Genomic DNA, 12,323 nt, shown 5'->3' on the forward strand with positions numbered 1-12,323 from the left:
CACCACGAGGCGATTCGGACACCATTTATCCCAAAAAGGCAAAATGAGCAGTGCATGTTTTTTTATTTTTTGTCTTTGCGTAAGCTCCCATCTGCACGCTGTGGGGGGTGAACAATCTTGCTTTTTTTTCAACGTCATTCCCCCAAACCCACCCCCTCCATTTGCCGAGCACCACCCGGTTGTGCGTAGTGCAAATGTCTATCCTTACGCTTCCTAGTCCCCCAAAGTCCTGGGACAAGAACAAGGACTATGTTATTCACAACTCAATATCAGAGTTCTATTCGGCGCCTATAGAGCCTGTTGGAAAAGCTTTTATTGCTGTTGCACGTCGCCATCGTCATAAGCGTACACTCTCTGAAGACGAGCGCATTGAGCAAGCATTGGAGGATGCGAAAGACGAGGATATTTCGTTGGACGATGATGAACCTGAGACTCCGAAATTGTTGAAAAGTGATCCTTTAAAGTGGAAGGTATGTCTATAGAATCACTCTACTCGCTTGCAAGACTTTGACCAGCTCACAAACATCTTACTCAACAGGAACAAGATCACTACGCCGTGTTGGGTCTCTCAAAGTTGCGCTGGAAGGCCAGTGAAGAAGAGATCAAGAGAGCTTATCGAAGGAAGGTATTGAAGCACCACCCGGACAAGAACCCCGACGGTTCCGATTCCTTTTTCAAATGTGTACAGAAAGCATGGGAAGTAATGAGTGAACCTGTGAAGCGTCGTCAGTGGGATTCGGTGGACCCCAAGTTCGACGATTCCGTCCCAAGCGCGAAGGCAAAGGGCGATTTCTTCAAGCTTTACCAACCTGCGTTTGAAAAGGAAGCGAGGTTTTCCAAGATACAGCCGGTTCCTGAACTCGGCAGTGGTGATTTGACACGTGACGAAGTGGAAGCATTTTACAACTTTTGGTTCAACTTTGATTCATGGCGAACATTTGAGAACCTTGATGAGGAGGACACAGACAATGTAGAAAGTAGGGAGGAAAAGAGGTGGTTGGAACGACGGAACAAGGCTGAGCGTACAAAGAGGAAGAAGGCGGATAACGCTCGTGTAAACAAACTGGTTGAGCAAGCCTTCCAGGCTGATCCACGCATCAAAAAATTCCGTGAGGATGACAAAGCCGCAAAGGAAAGTAAGAAAAGGGAGAAAGAGGCTGCTGCCCGCGCTGCTGAGGAGGAAGCTAAGCGAAAGGCTGAAGAGGAACAGGCAGCCAAAGAAAAGGCTGAAGCTGAGGAACGAACCCGTCAGCAGGCTGAAAAGAAGGAGCGAGAAGCTGCCAAAAATGCGCTCAGGAAAGAGAAAAAAACAATCAAGCGCATCATGCGGGACAATAATAACTTCTTGCCCGAGGATGCCTCCCCCGATGCGGTTGCTACACAGCTCCAGAAATTGGATGAAATCATGGAATTCCTTGATGTTAGCGGACTGGAGCAGTTCCGTAAGAAGCTGGAAGAGGCAGCACCCGGTGGAGCAGATGATTTAGTATTGGTTCTCGATGAGGAGGTGAGGCTTTTATCTTTTTATGCGCGCAACTGGTCGATTACTAATTTGACGGGCAACATAGCATATGGCGATGGTAGAGGCTAAAGACGCACAAAAGCAAGCGGCCGATGCCAGCAGAGAAGAAGCAAAAGCCAAAGAAGAGAAAAAAGTCGTGAAAGCGCCATGGAGTGCAAAGGAACTTGCGACGCTAATTAAGGCCGTTAAGCTATTCCCGGGAGGAACTATTGATAGGTTGGTGGAATATGTGCTTACGCTATTGATGAAGGCCTATCGCCTCATACGTCATCCTTGACAGATGGGAGAAAATTGCCGAGTATATAAATGAGCACGGTGGGGAGGAGGGCGAGAGTGCCGAAACAAAAGCCAGTCGTCAAAGAACAGCAAAGGAAGCCATCAGCCAGTCCAAAGTTGTACAGTCAGGTGGGTAGCACAATGTTCGTAGGCGCCTATGTAAGTCTCTCTAAAATCTCAATGCCCACCAGCTCAAGCGGCTGACCGTCAAAGACTGCAACAGGCCGCGAAAAAACCGGTAGCCAAAGTGGAAATTAATGACAAGCCAACCGAGCGGGTGGAGCCTGCGACCGCTGCAGCACCAGACGAAGCCTCCACCGCAAAAGCTGTCGTCAATGGTGACAAGGCAGCTCCGAAGGCACCACAACCATCCATGCCCGCACCACCGAACGCGTCCTGGTCTACCGAGCAACAGATTGCCCTTGAACAAGCCATGCGAAAGTTCCCTGCGGCCAGCTTTAGGGAAAATCCTAATGAACGGTGGGAGAAAATTACGTCGGAAGTCGCTGGTAAAACGAAGAAGGAGATCAAACAACGAGTCAAGGTTTGTCATTTAAATATTCAAACTATATCATGACCGATTCAGCGGTTTAAATTCCCCATTTTTTAGGAACTCGCTGAAATGGTCAAAAAGAAGAAGCAGCAATCTTGAATTACTCCACCTCCATCAAATCAAATTGCTACACGACGTTTTTTTTATTTCATTGTGTTTGGTTTCTCCCATCATTTTACTTTATTCTGTTTCTCGGAGGGGAGGCGGATGAAGATGATGGGAGGTTGTTAATGCACATATTTTACATATTAGGAAATAGATTTTCTTTGTTGCTGATAATGCTTGACGAGTCAAATGCTATCTATTTGGGACTATGAAGTCTATAAACGCAGCTGGGCAGCTCACGCAGAGCTTTTGCTGCACAATGATGTAGTTACATGTTGAAACTCCACTACGCCTATCCTTTATCTGTCACTTTGTCTGCTGAACCTTAAAGGGATTGGGGTCGTCAGGCTTCAGTTTTGCCAGTGTGTGATTTACTGTACGATGCTCCGCCTCATCTAAATTAGCAGATTAGTCACAAATACGGATTTGCCAGCCCGATTGTGGTAGCCGCAACTCACCTGCCCGGACGGCGGCGACAACATCCTCCACGGTTGCTCCTTCCTTTAACCGCCAATATGATTTCGCAATCAGCGGTGCGGGTGTATGAGACCTATAGAGTACGATTGGTATTCATGGAGTACTGCCAAGATATAAACCTAGGCAGAACCTACCAATGTCGAATTTCCCCAACTTTGATATCCTTTAAGCAATTTGTGTATGTGTGCACAGCTTCTTCTTCGAGGTATCCCACGAATCTGTGGCATGTTCGCGGGGATACCATATAGGCAATGAAATATAATGCAAAAAAGACGGCTTGACCTGATAGAACAAAGAAGCGGAGAAGGGGTGTAGGTTGTTTAAGCTGGAGATGAAGAGTAACGTGAATAATTGTTGGAAAAGTAATGTAAGAAGGCGATTACGGATATACCGTTAGGAATGTCATTAGATGCATCCGCTCATTTTCGGCTTCTTCCAGCATTGTGTTGATCCATCCTTCATCTTTTTTCAGGGTTCTCTAAAGTATGCTCATCAGCGAAAGGGTCACCAACGGTGCGACCAATCAAATGATTATGGACCATGGAGAGCATATGTCGAGTCATACCAGCTACCATGCCGGGTACACCAGCAATGGTTTCCAAAAACACTGAGATTGACAAGAAAGTAAAACTTAGTATAGGTGGAACTGAACCATATGCGACCCGCACACCAGTACCTATACGATTCAACCACTGCCGCTCCGACATTCGATTCAATCCATCTGAATACCCAGTTGCCGTATCAAATCCTAATTTGTTCCGATATCAGCTACTAGACACAAACCTCAGATCTCAATGACGAAGTCCCCCCACCATGTTCGCCAATGCCCTCACTCACCGAACCTCAAGGTCCTGACAGCCGCAAAAGCGACAGCATCCGCCCACTCTTTTCTCGGCTCGTGGGTCTCCTCCACTCGCAATTCCTCATCAGAGTATACAGAATGCATCGGCGGGTTCTGGCGCTGTTGGTTGGAATTGGGACGAGGCCAGAGAGCAGCGTTCTTGTCTGAGCGGATTTTAGGGTGAGGTGTTGCGTAGCCGGCTTTTAGAGCGTCTGCCGTTCTGTGTCGCTTTTGAAAGTACCAGGGTGGCTGATGGTGACAATTGCGTTGGAGAAGGCGGAGAGTGCGCGAAACGGTTGAGGACATGATATTGTGGAGTGTAAAGTTGTTTTCTTCGATAGTCTTCAATGTGTGGTGCGAACTTGGTAGAATGTCAATTGTATAAAAGTATAGATCTCTCTTTGGGCGTCGCGTTAGATCACACACCACCGGTTTGATGGGCAGTGGACAAATGCAAACTGAATAGCTGCCAGTTCAAAATTACAGACATCAAGCACACCATCGCCAGTTAAAAAGCTGTAATATAATGGTATGGAGGGCTTAAAACGATGATCTATCGGGAAGCTCATAAACGATTGCATCGCCTGGCTAATTCGATACGCTATATCAAATGTGCACTTGTAAATTCCTGTTCTCATCGACGTACTGATTGTTGGTTGCTTGCCACAAGTACTGCAAGCTATTGCTTACGTATGAAAGCAGCATTCGCTATGTGTTCAGACCTGAGCACAACTAATTTCAATACCTTGGGGAAAATGGCGGTATCTTGAACACCAGCACTCCTCTATGCGGAACTCTGTCGATGGATGAGAAAAGCAATGGAGAATAGATCAAGAGTGCCGACCATCATCTATTATCATAGCACGCAAAAATCGATGCTATAGCAAAGTTCTACCAGAAGAGGTGTGAAATTCGACAATGAATTTGGTGATTATCGTATTGGGTGGACAGAAAACGTCCTGGATCTACGGATCTAACTGTTCGACCTACTGGACACAAACAGTCGTGTTTATTCGTTATTCGCTGGAGGTTCACTGAGCAAATATCCGCCTCATCTCGACTCTTTCAACGGAGGATTTCCCCTGCATACGTGGATCGTAGGTTTGGTCGTGCAGATGAGGCAAAAGCTGCTAGTCACGATTTGAGTCCCCGAATCAACTCTCAACCATGGGAAAGTTGGGAGCACCCATGCTAAGAGCCTGGATTTATGATACAAGAACTAGAGCACGGCACACCAAAAGCAGAAAGATGCCAATGTAGTGAACACTGATGGGACCATATCAAGTTACAAGCTATCGATACGCAGGGAACTAGGACGAATGCAACGGCGTCTACCAGTCATTTGCTAACGTGATGGTGTGTTTTGCAGACACTTTGCATCCAGTGTGTGATTTATCTTGTAGCAAGAAGGTAATGATAGGGGCACGTCAGTAGTAAGCCTATAAGATTCCTACGTACATTAGGCAGATTCCAATGACGAATGGCACTCGAGAACTACTCAAAGTGCCATTGCATTCAGCACGTCGGCGCACCTGCGGTCGATCGTCGCGGACCGTCCTGTTGACATTCAGTACTCGGCGGCCTTGTGCTAATCGACTCTGTGCACCTCATCATCTTGAGACCAGAGATGGCAACATTCAGTACCAGGGAACAAGTCATTCAGAGCGTCAAATCATTATTAATGCAACATATTGACTTTTAGTCGGACCATTCGGACAGCCTGCACAGAGTATAGATCAAAAGAGGGTCTCTAGTTATGTGTTCCAGAATTTGTCCTATGTCTCAGAAAATCGCCAATCCCTGTCGTCCTGTCGACTCGAGACAGGGAATAAGCAGGGATGTCGGTTCCTTTTATAGGCCCAGATTCCGATGACCGCACATACCTGGTATCACTTTGGAAGCTGGCATCCGATACAGTGGATGTCAGATAGAGGGTAGACGGCTTGGGACCGCAATGTAATTATAAACCGAAAGCAGCTTCGTGATTTTTGCGCATCTTCAAGAGGCCACGACATGCTGAGATGCTTCGCACCGGTTTTCCTTATTCTGATACGTCAATGCACTGTCAAATGCCGTTTGTCTGTACTCTGGTACCGAATGGCAAGTCATGGAAAATGAGGAGGATGATATATTAAGTGCTTAGAAACTGATTTACTAATGAAATAAAAGCTATTCGCTGAATGAGATCCTACGACTGTCGACTTCCTGCGAGAGGGTATTTAAGGGCCATATAATTCCAAAAGGCTTGGATAAACGGAGGCATTGTACTGTTGATACGGAGACAGTTAACTATCATTTCACAAGATTTATGCATCGAAAACATTCAAGTACCTGGTCATGTGCACGGGCCAATACTGGATCGCAGGGAAGATAATGACAGGGCGATCCCTTTCCAGACCTTTGGTGATAACCTTGGCTGCAGCCTTGACGTCCATGACAGCAAAGCCTGGAAGTTTGCCACCGGCGTCTCTCATCTCCTGCACCAAGGGCGTCTCAACAAATCCGGGGCAGATGCATGTTAGGCGGATCCCTTGCTCAGCTGCAACCGGGCGGAAATGACGGGAGAATGCCACGAGTGCAGATTTGCTAGCGCCATAGTATGCTAGTCATATCAAAGCGTTAGACGTTAATGGGTAAAAGCGTTTTATAGTTGTACTAGGAACTCACACAAATTGGGATGACTAAAGATGCCAGAGAGAGAGCTCATGATGGCGACTTGACCTCTGCCCCGGTGACGCATTCCTTCCATGATGGGTGCAATGGTGTGGAACACGCCAAAAACGTTGACATCAAATAAGCGCTAGGAAGAGATTATAGCGTCAGGAGAGACATGTCTGCACAGGACATCAAGCGCGGTTTCTTCACCTGTGCTGCATCAGAGAACAACTCGCCCTCTTTAGGCGGCGTCATTGAAATTCCCGCATTGGCTACCACGAGATCAATGTTGACTCGTTTATCCACCTCTTCCATGTAGCTCTTGACAGCTTTGGAATCTGACATGTCCAGTGACGCTATTTCGACTGTCGCACCCTTTTCTTCACATTGCTTTTTGACCTTTTCGAGTCTTGTAACATTTCGAGCGACAAGGATGAGACGTGTTCGGGGTTTTGCATACCGGACTGCGAGTTCGGCCCCGATGCCACTGCTATAATCGAAATGTTGACATGTCAATATCACGTTCATAAAAGACGCAATGAGAGTAGAAAAGTACCTTGCCCCTGTGATGAGAATAGATCTTGGATGAGGTACAGGTTTATTCAATCCGAACACTTTGAAAACTATTTCTTTCACTAGTAGTACCCCTGCGATCATGCCAGCAAAAAGGTTGGCGATAACTGCCAAAAAGGCCAAAAAAATAGCTTCAATCGCGTCGATGATGGCCATGGCTAATAAGTTTTTTTTTGTATTGCTGGACGGGGATATCAAGCATGGATGGGCTTTTTAAAATCATCAATGTATTTTTAAATACTCAAAAGCTCTGGGTAGAAGTTTGGCCGGTTAAAAAAAGTGTGACGTCGTGTGTTATCGGTTGAACTTGAACCATCGGAGGGGCTAAACTGTTAAAATAAATTCTTTACTTTTTGTTGATGGATTTTTTACTTTTTATTTTATTTTCTTTGGCAGTGGCCTTTTTGTTCTTTAGACGACAACATGTTCAGATGAAAAAGTTGCAGAGGTTTTGGGTGAGGAACGATGAGGGACGAGCGAGTGATGCTTTTTTGCTAGCGCATGCTTTACTGCATTGATGACATTTCGACATTGACAGGGACGAAGACTCTCCTTACTTCAGCAGTAGTTGCATACTCTGAACCTGTGTATAGCAATGATTGCCTTCGTTGTCTCTGACTCAAATATATAAAATAGTAGTAAACTGTCAAATATCGATAGCGCTTGAAAATAAGCATGGCGACCGCGTTGCTAGGCCCATTGAAATCGTGAGGCCAATTTTCAACTCCAGCTCTCTCACTCAGATATCACTTGGGCACATGGCTAAACGCAAGAACAAGAAGAGTAAGAGTGGTGATACGTTGACACAGAGCTCGATCGAGGGAAAAGAGGATGCAAACGTCGTTACCTCAAACAAGAGACCAAGTGAAGCTGACCGGGACAATGTCCAGAATGTCGTCAAGAAGCAAAAGTTGAATTCCTCGCAAAAGGATCGCCTAAGAAAGGTATGCAGTGCAAGAAGAGCTTCTAGGACTGAGCTAGAACGACGTGCCACTGAGGCTCACTTTGCATATTCTTCTTGTGTACTATCAGGTGTTGGAGAAGCGTAGCAAAGGGAAACCCAATAGCGAACTTGCAAGTACACCTATATCAAAAGGTCCCCCAAAATCGACATTGAAAGCTGGCCCCTTGAATGCAGTTCGCGAAGCTTTGAAGGCAGGACAACAGCCAAAAGCCGGATTGATTCCAACAAAACAACCCGCGAAACCCACCTCAAATCTCACCGCCCTGCAAGAAAAGATGCACAAAAAGCTTGCTGGCGCCAAATTCCGCTGGATCAATGAAATCTTGTATACCAAAGAATCACGCGAAGCAGTCAAGATCTTCAAAGAGCAACCGGAAATGTTTGACATTTATCATGAGGGATTTAGGAGTCAAACAGAAGGATGGCCTGCCAATCCCGTGGATGGGTTCCTTGCCTGGTTACGTGAAAAGCCAGATGGGACAGTGGTGGCGGATATGGGATGTGGAGATGCCAAAATCGCCCGGACCCTAAAAGCTGAGGAAAAGAAGATTGTCGTGCATTCCTTTGATTTAGTCAAACGGTGCGAGGAAGTTGTTGCCTGTGACATTGCAAAGGTAGCCAAATGGTATGGTGATCCTCTCGTATCAAGGTATGTTTAACATGATCCTGGTTTATTAGGTACCACTCCAGTCGTCTTCGGTCGATGTGGTCATATTCTGTTTATCGTTGATGGGAACCAATTTCATGGATTTTGTATTGGAAGCACATCGAATATTGCGAGTAAACGGCGAGCTGAAGATTGCTGAAGTAATAAGTCGATTTCCTGATGTGGATGCATTTGTCGATGCACTATCAAAGGCCGGCTTTCGGATGGTGCGAAAGGTACTATGTTGGGATGCTTTTGTTGTAAAATGAGCCTAGAGGCCTTACGATCGATCACATCAGGATGACTCCAACACAATGTTTATCCTGTTTGATTTTGTAAAATCAAGCAAGAAATCTGTTCATGGCGAAAAACCAAAAGATGGAAAGAAGAAGCGGAGAGGTGGTGGCGAGGAACAGACATCTGAGGCGATACAATCTGCCTTACTCAAGCCATGCATGTACAAGAAGCGATGACCCATGTATATAGATTTGCATCTTTGACTTAATTTATTCATCATTCGTTTTGGCGTATTGGCCAGATTACCCCACCGGCCACCATATTTCAAATTTGTGTGGGGCAGCAATGTGGGGTTTTTTGATCTTGTTTTTGTCATGGCGATACCAAGATGTTCTACATCCTTCCATATGAATCAACACATATCGCTCGTCGTCGTTTCTTGTCCTTTATCGCTCAATCATCTATCATGCTCTAAAATAATAAAAAAACATTACAAAAAAACCACTCTCCAAACGAATGCGCAGTTTAACTCAAGGAAAGCAAACAAGCGAAAAGGAGGAGACACGCGCCATTTTATATCCATTTCAAATTGTACTCCATTTGGGCCAATCAGATGCGCATGCGCCACTTACTGATTGCGCCACAGGAAAAAAAAACTCGACAGCCGGTGGTTTATTTAAGACGGACGGTCTTCCCGGCCCCCCCTTCTTCTTGCTCCTTCTCTCGCTCTCGTTGATCGTATCCTTCCCCAACCCTCCATCCAACAACACATCAGCGCAATGTCCGGTGAGAAGCCCCATTTGTCGATCGTCATTTGCGGTCACGTCGACTCTGGAAAGTCGACCACCACCGGTCGTCTTCTCTTCGAGCTCGGTGGTATCCCCGAGCGTGAAATGGAGAAGCTTCGTCAGGAGGCTGAGCACCTCGGCAAGTCTTCCTTCGCTTTTGCTTTCTACATGGACCGTCAAAAGGAGGAGCGTGCCCGTGGTGTGACCATTGCCTGCACCACCAAGGAGTTCTTCACCAACAACTACCACTACACCATCATTGACGCCCCCGGTCACCGTGATTTCATCAAGAACATGATCTCTGGTGCCGTATGTATCTCTGCGTATTAACTTGCTGCTGCTGCTGTCGCAAATACCATGTCTGATCTACTTTCCATCTACAGGCCCAGGCCGATGTCGGTCTTCTCATGGTTCCCGCTGACGGTAACTTCACCACTGCCATCCAGAAGGGTGACCACAAGGCCGGTGAAATTCAGGGCCAGACTCGTCAGCACGCTCGTCTTCTCAACCTTCTCGGTGTGAAGCAGCTTGTTGTTGGTGTGAACAAGATGGACTCTGACCCCGCTGGTCCCTACAAGAAGGAGCGTTACGATGAAATCGCCAACGAGATGCGCAACATGTTGGTCCGTACCGGCTGGAAGAAGGAGTTCGTTCAGGGCAGCGTTCCCGTCATCCCCATCTCTGGATGGATCGGTGACAACTTGCTCAAGAAGTCTGAGAAGATGTCTTGGTACCAAGGTCAGGAGGTTACCGCTCTCTCTGGAAAGAAGGTCAAGGTACACACTCTCCTCGATGCCTTGAACGACTTCGCTGAGATGCCCGAGCGTAAGAACGACGCGCCCATGCGTGTCCCCATCTCTGGTATCTACAAGATCAAGGGTGTCGGTGATGTGCTCGCTGGCCGTGTTGAGCAGGGTACCGTCTTGCCCAACAAGGATGTTGTCTTCGTCCCCACCCACACCGCTGCCAACCCATGTGGTGGAAAGGTCTTCACCGTCGAAATGCACCACAAGAAGGTGGAGAAGGGTCTTGCCGGTGACAACATCGGTATGAACATCAAGGGTCTTGACAAGAACAACATGCCCCGTGCTGGTGACATCATGATCTACAAGGAGGACAAGTCCTTGAAGCCCGTCAAGGCTTTCACTGCCCAAGTCCAGACTCTCGACATCCCCGGTGAGGTCAAGCCCGGATACTCTCCCATTGGTTTCGTCCGATGCGGTCGCTCTGCTTGCCGTATGAAGGAGATCAAGTGGAAGATGGGTAAGGAGACTGGTATGAAGAAGCTTGAGGGTGCCCACTCCCTCAAGGCCAACGAGGCTGCTGAGGTCGTGTTCGAGCCCATCCAACCCCTTGTCGTCGACTCCTTCAAGAACTGCGAGGGTCTCTCCCGTATTGCCTTCCTTGACGGTAACTCTGCTGTCATGTTGGGCAAGGTACGTGATTGTATAGTTTGTTATGAATGTTTGCCGTCAAATCTAATATTGGTTCGAACCATAGGTAACGCAAGTCGAATACAAGGATTAAGCCTGCTGGGTAGGATCGAATGTTCTTTTAGTATAGTGTTTGTCATTTAGGCCCCATTTGGTTCTTGCATAAATATATAGCACGTTTGTTTGCAAAAGAAGGCTTTTGCGACCTGTTGATTTATTTGGGGGGACTTGTAAATGTTTGATTTCTTTTGGGCAACCGTTAGAAATGAGAATGAACGTTTTAGTCAATTCTGAATTGTTGCAAATGATTGCTGCAATGTCTTTTGTCTTTAACGAGTTTCTAACGGTTGTGCATATACCTGCATGACGGGCAGGTCCTTCTTTCCAAGTGATGGATGGAAACTATAAAGTCATAAAGCGCATGGATAGACAAGAATGATGCAAAGGGCATTAAACAAACAGGACAAGTTTTAATGGTAGTTACACGCTGTCGTAACATGGTCGATACGTTAAATAAAGGGTAGTAAGCGTTTGCGATGAAAGCAAAGAAAACAGTCGATGCGGGCATCGGCATCTGATATCTTTTGATTCACTCTTTCGACTCAATTGTCGCTTGTGACGGGGCTAAATGCAGTAACCCGCCTCAAGAAACCTGCTCTTCCTCAAATGATCGTTTTGTTTCCAACCGCACGTTTGAACGCACAGATGAATACTAAAGATCGAGAGTGTTATATGTCATAACATCTCGTTGGCACACACGAAGCAACTTGGACGGAATTACTACGACATTGGAAGACTGTTACGTGATCAGAAATCATATCTTTTATTTTTCTCGGTGTATCGAAAAGTATGGCGTTTACGCAGTACGATAGAGGTTATGGGCATATCGAGGGATGTGTATGATCTAGATTTGGTATACCCTATAAAGGAAAAATATCTCTGATCCATGAAACGAAATTCCTAGCAAAATACTCGTAGAGATGCGACCTTTATGTCGTAAATGACAAGTTTTGTCTTCTTGCCAAAGGTAGATATGCACAGTACGCAACATTTCAAGTGAGCGCATTTCATTCGACGATGACCTGCGACTGGTTTCTGTCATGCTCGATGCAATAAAAACAATCTTGTTTTACAAATTGGATCTCACTGGTTTTTTTTTTTTTTTGCTCCGTATTTTATCGTTAACCTTTTTCAAAAACCCCACTTTTGATACTCTTGTAATGCCATCTTTTTGGCCCAAACCGCTCGTCATA

General features: G+C 46.3%; 5 protein-coding genes across 5 annotated transcripts; 3 read left to right on the top strand and 2 right to left on the bottom strand.

The window, feature by feature from the left end:
- The first annotated feature begins 102 nt into the window (after nucleotides 1-102).
- Nucleotides 103-2,747, top strand: SPPG_08403 (uncharacterized protein). Its single transcript, XM_016756561.1, has 6 exons — nucleotides 103-470; nucleotides 539-1,507; nucleotides 1,569-1,738; nucleotides 1,803-1,927; nucleotides 1,990-2,342; nucleotides 2,409-2,747. The coding sequence occupies exons 1-6, from the start codon at nucleotides 195-197 to the stop codon at nucleotides 2,448-2,450; spliced, it is 1,935 nt and encodes a 644-aa protein (XP_016604291.1). The 5' UTR covers nucleotides 103-194; the 3' UTR covers nucleotides 2,451-2,747.
- SPPG_08404 (uncharacterized protein) lies at nucleotides 2,569-4,204 on the bottom strand. Its single transcript, XM_016756562.1, has 7 exons — nucleotides 3,771-4,204; nucleotides 3,610-3,681; nucleotides 3,473-3,540; nucleotides 3,325-3,411; nucleotides 3,068-3,258; nucleotides 2,915-3,006; nucleotides 2,569-2,851 (listed from the first exon to the last, which is right to left on the bottom strand). The coding sequence occupies exons 1-7, from the start codon at nucleotides 4,078-4,080 to the stop codon at nucleotides 2,763-2,765; spliced, it is 909 nt and encodes a 302-aa protein (XP_016604292.1). The 5' UTR covers nucleotides 4,081-4,204; the 3' UTR covers nucleotides 2,569-2,762.
- A 1,677-nt stretch (nucleotides 4,205-5,881) lies between these two features.
- SPPG_08405 (uncharacterized protein) lies at nucleotides 5,882-7,612 on the bottom strand. Its single transcript, XM_016756563.1, has 5 exons — nucleotides 6,986-7,612; nucleotides 6,640-6,919; nucleotides 6,442-6,574; nucleotides 6,106-6,376; nucleotides 5,882-6,041 (listed from the first exon to the last, which is right to left on the bottom strand). The coding sequence occupies exons 1-5, from the start codon at nucleotides 7,156-7,158 to the stop codon at nucleotides 5,963-5,965; spliced, it is 936 nt and encodes a 311-aa protein (XP_016604293.1). The 5' UTR covers nucleotides 7,159-7,612; the 3' UTR covers nucleotides 5,882-5,962.
- On the top strand, nucleotides 7,374-9,162 carry SPPG_08406 (25S rRNA (adenine645-N1)-methyltransferase). Its single transcript, XM_016756564.1, has 4 exons — nucleotides 7,374-7,946; nucleotides 8,035-8,580; nucleotides 8,645-8,848; nucleotides 8,912-9,162. The coding sequence occupies exons 1-4, from the start codon at nucleotides 7,761-7,763 to the stop codon at nucleotides 9,083-9,085; spliced, it is 1,110 nt and encodes a 369-aa protein (XP_016604294.1). The 5' UTR covers nucleotides 7,374-7,760; the 3' UTR covers nucleotides 9,086-9,162.
- A 380-nt stretch (nucleotides 9,163-9,542) lies between these two features.
- On the top strand, nucleotides 9,543-11,590 carry SPPG_08407 (translation elongation factor Tu). The gene is made up of 3 exons (XM_016756565.1): nucleotides 9,543-9,946; nucleotides 10,021-11,073; nucleotides 11,138-11,590. The coding sequence occupies exons 1-3, from the start codon at nucleotides 9,629-9,631 to the stop codon at nucleotides 11,162-11,164; spliced, it is 1,398 nt and encodes a 465-aa protein (XP_016604295.1). The 5' UTR covers nucleotides 9,543-9,628; the 3' UTR covers nucleotides 11,165-11,590.
- The last annotated feature ends 733 nt before the right edge of the window (nucleotides 11,591-12,323 follow it).

The sequence above is a fragment of the Spizellomyces punctatus genome (assembly GCF_000182565.1).
Source record: "Spizellomyces punctatus DAOM BR117 chromosome Unknown supercont1.21, whole genome shotgun sequence".
NCBI classification, from domain to species: Eukaryota; Fungi; Chytridiomycota; class Chytridiomycetes; order Spizellomycetales; family Spizellomycetaceae; genus Spizellomyces; species Spizellomyces punctatus.

Coding starts and splice junctions, on each gene's coding strand:
- SPPG_08403 (XM_016756561.1), top strand. CDS start 195: ATGTCTATCCTTACGCTTCCTAGTCCCCCAAAGTCCTGGGACAAGAAC. Junction 1,739..1,802: donor CCGGGAGGAACTATTGATAG/GTTGGTGGAATA, acceptor CATCCTTGACAG/ATGGGAGAAAATTGCCGAGT. Junction 1,928..1,989: donor GTCCAAAGTTGTACAGTCAG/GTGGGTAGCACA, acceptor AATGCCCACCAG/CTCAAGCGGCTGACCGTCAA.
- SPPG_08404 (XM_016756562.1), bottom strand. CDS start 4,080: ATGTCCTCAACCGTTTCGCGCACTCTCCGCCTTCTCCAACGCAATTGT. Junction 3,412..3,472: donor CTCGACATATGCTCTCCATG/GTCCATAATCAT, acceptor AGCATACTTTAG/AGAACCCTGAAAAAAGATGA. Junction 3,259..3,324: donor ATCTAATGACATTCCTAACG/GTATATCCGTAA, acceptor CTTCATCTCCAG/CTTAAACAACCTACACCCCT.
- SPPG_08406 (XM_016756564.1), top strand. CDS start 7,761: ATGGCTAAACGCAAGAACAAGAAGAGTAAGAGTGGTGATACGTTGACA. Junction 7,947..8,034: donor AAAAGGATCGCCTAAGAAAG/GTATGCAGTGCA, acceptor GTGTACTATCAG/GTGTTGGAGAAGCGTAGCAA. Junction 8,581..8,644: donor TTGCCTGTGACATTGCAAAG/GTAGCCAAATGG, acceptor CTGGTTTATTAG/GTACCACTCCAGTCGTCTTC.
- SPPG_08405 (XM_016756563.1), bottom strand. CDS start 7,158: ATGGCCATCATCGACGCGATTGAAGCTATTTTTTTGGCCTTTTTGGCA. Junction 6,575..6,639: donor TGTTCTCTGATGCAGCACAG/GTGAAGAAACCG, acceptor ATCTCTTCCTAG/CGCTTATTTGATGTCAACGT. Junction 6,377..6,441: donor CTTTAGTCATCCCAATTTGT/GTGAGTTCCTAG, acceptor TGATATGACTAG/CATACTATGGCGCTAGCAAA.
- SPPG_08407 (XM_016756565.1), top strand. CDS start 9,629: ATGTCCGGTGAGAAGCCCCATTTGTCGATCGTCATTTGCGGTCACGTC. Junction 9,947..10,020: donor AGAACATGATCTCTGGTGCC/GTATGTATCTCT, acceptor TTCCATCTACAG/GCCCAGGCCGATGTCGGTCT. Junction 11,074..11,137: donor CTGCTGTCATGTTGGGCAAG/GTACGTGATTGT, acceptor TTCGAACCATAG/GTAACGCAAGTCGAATACAA.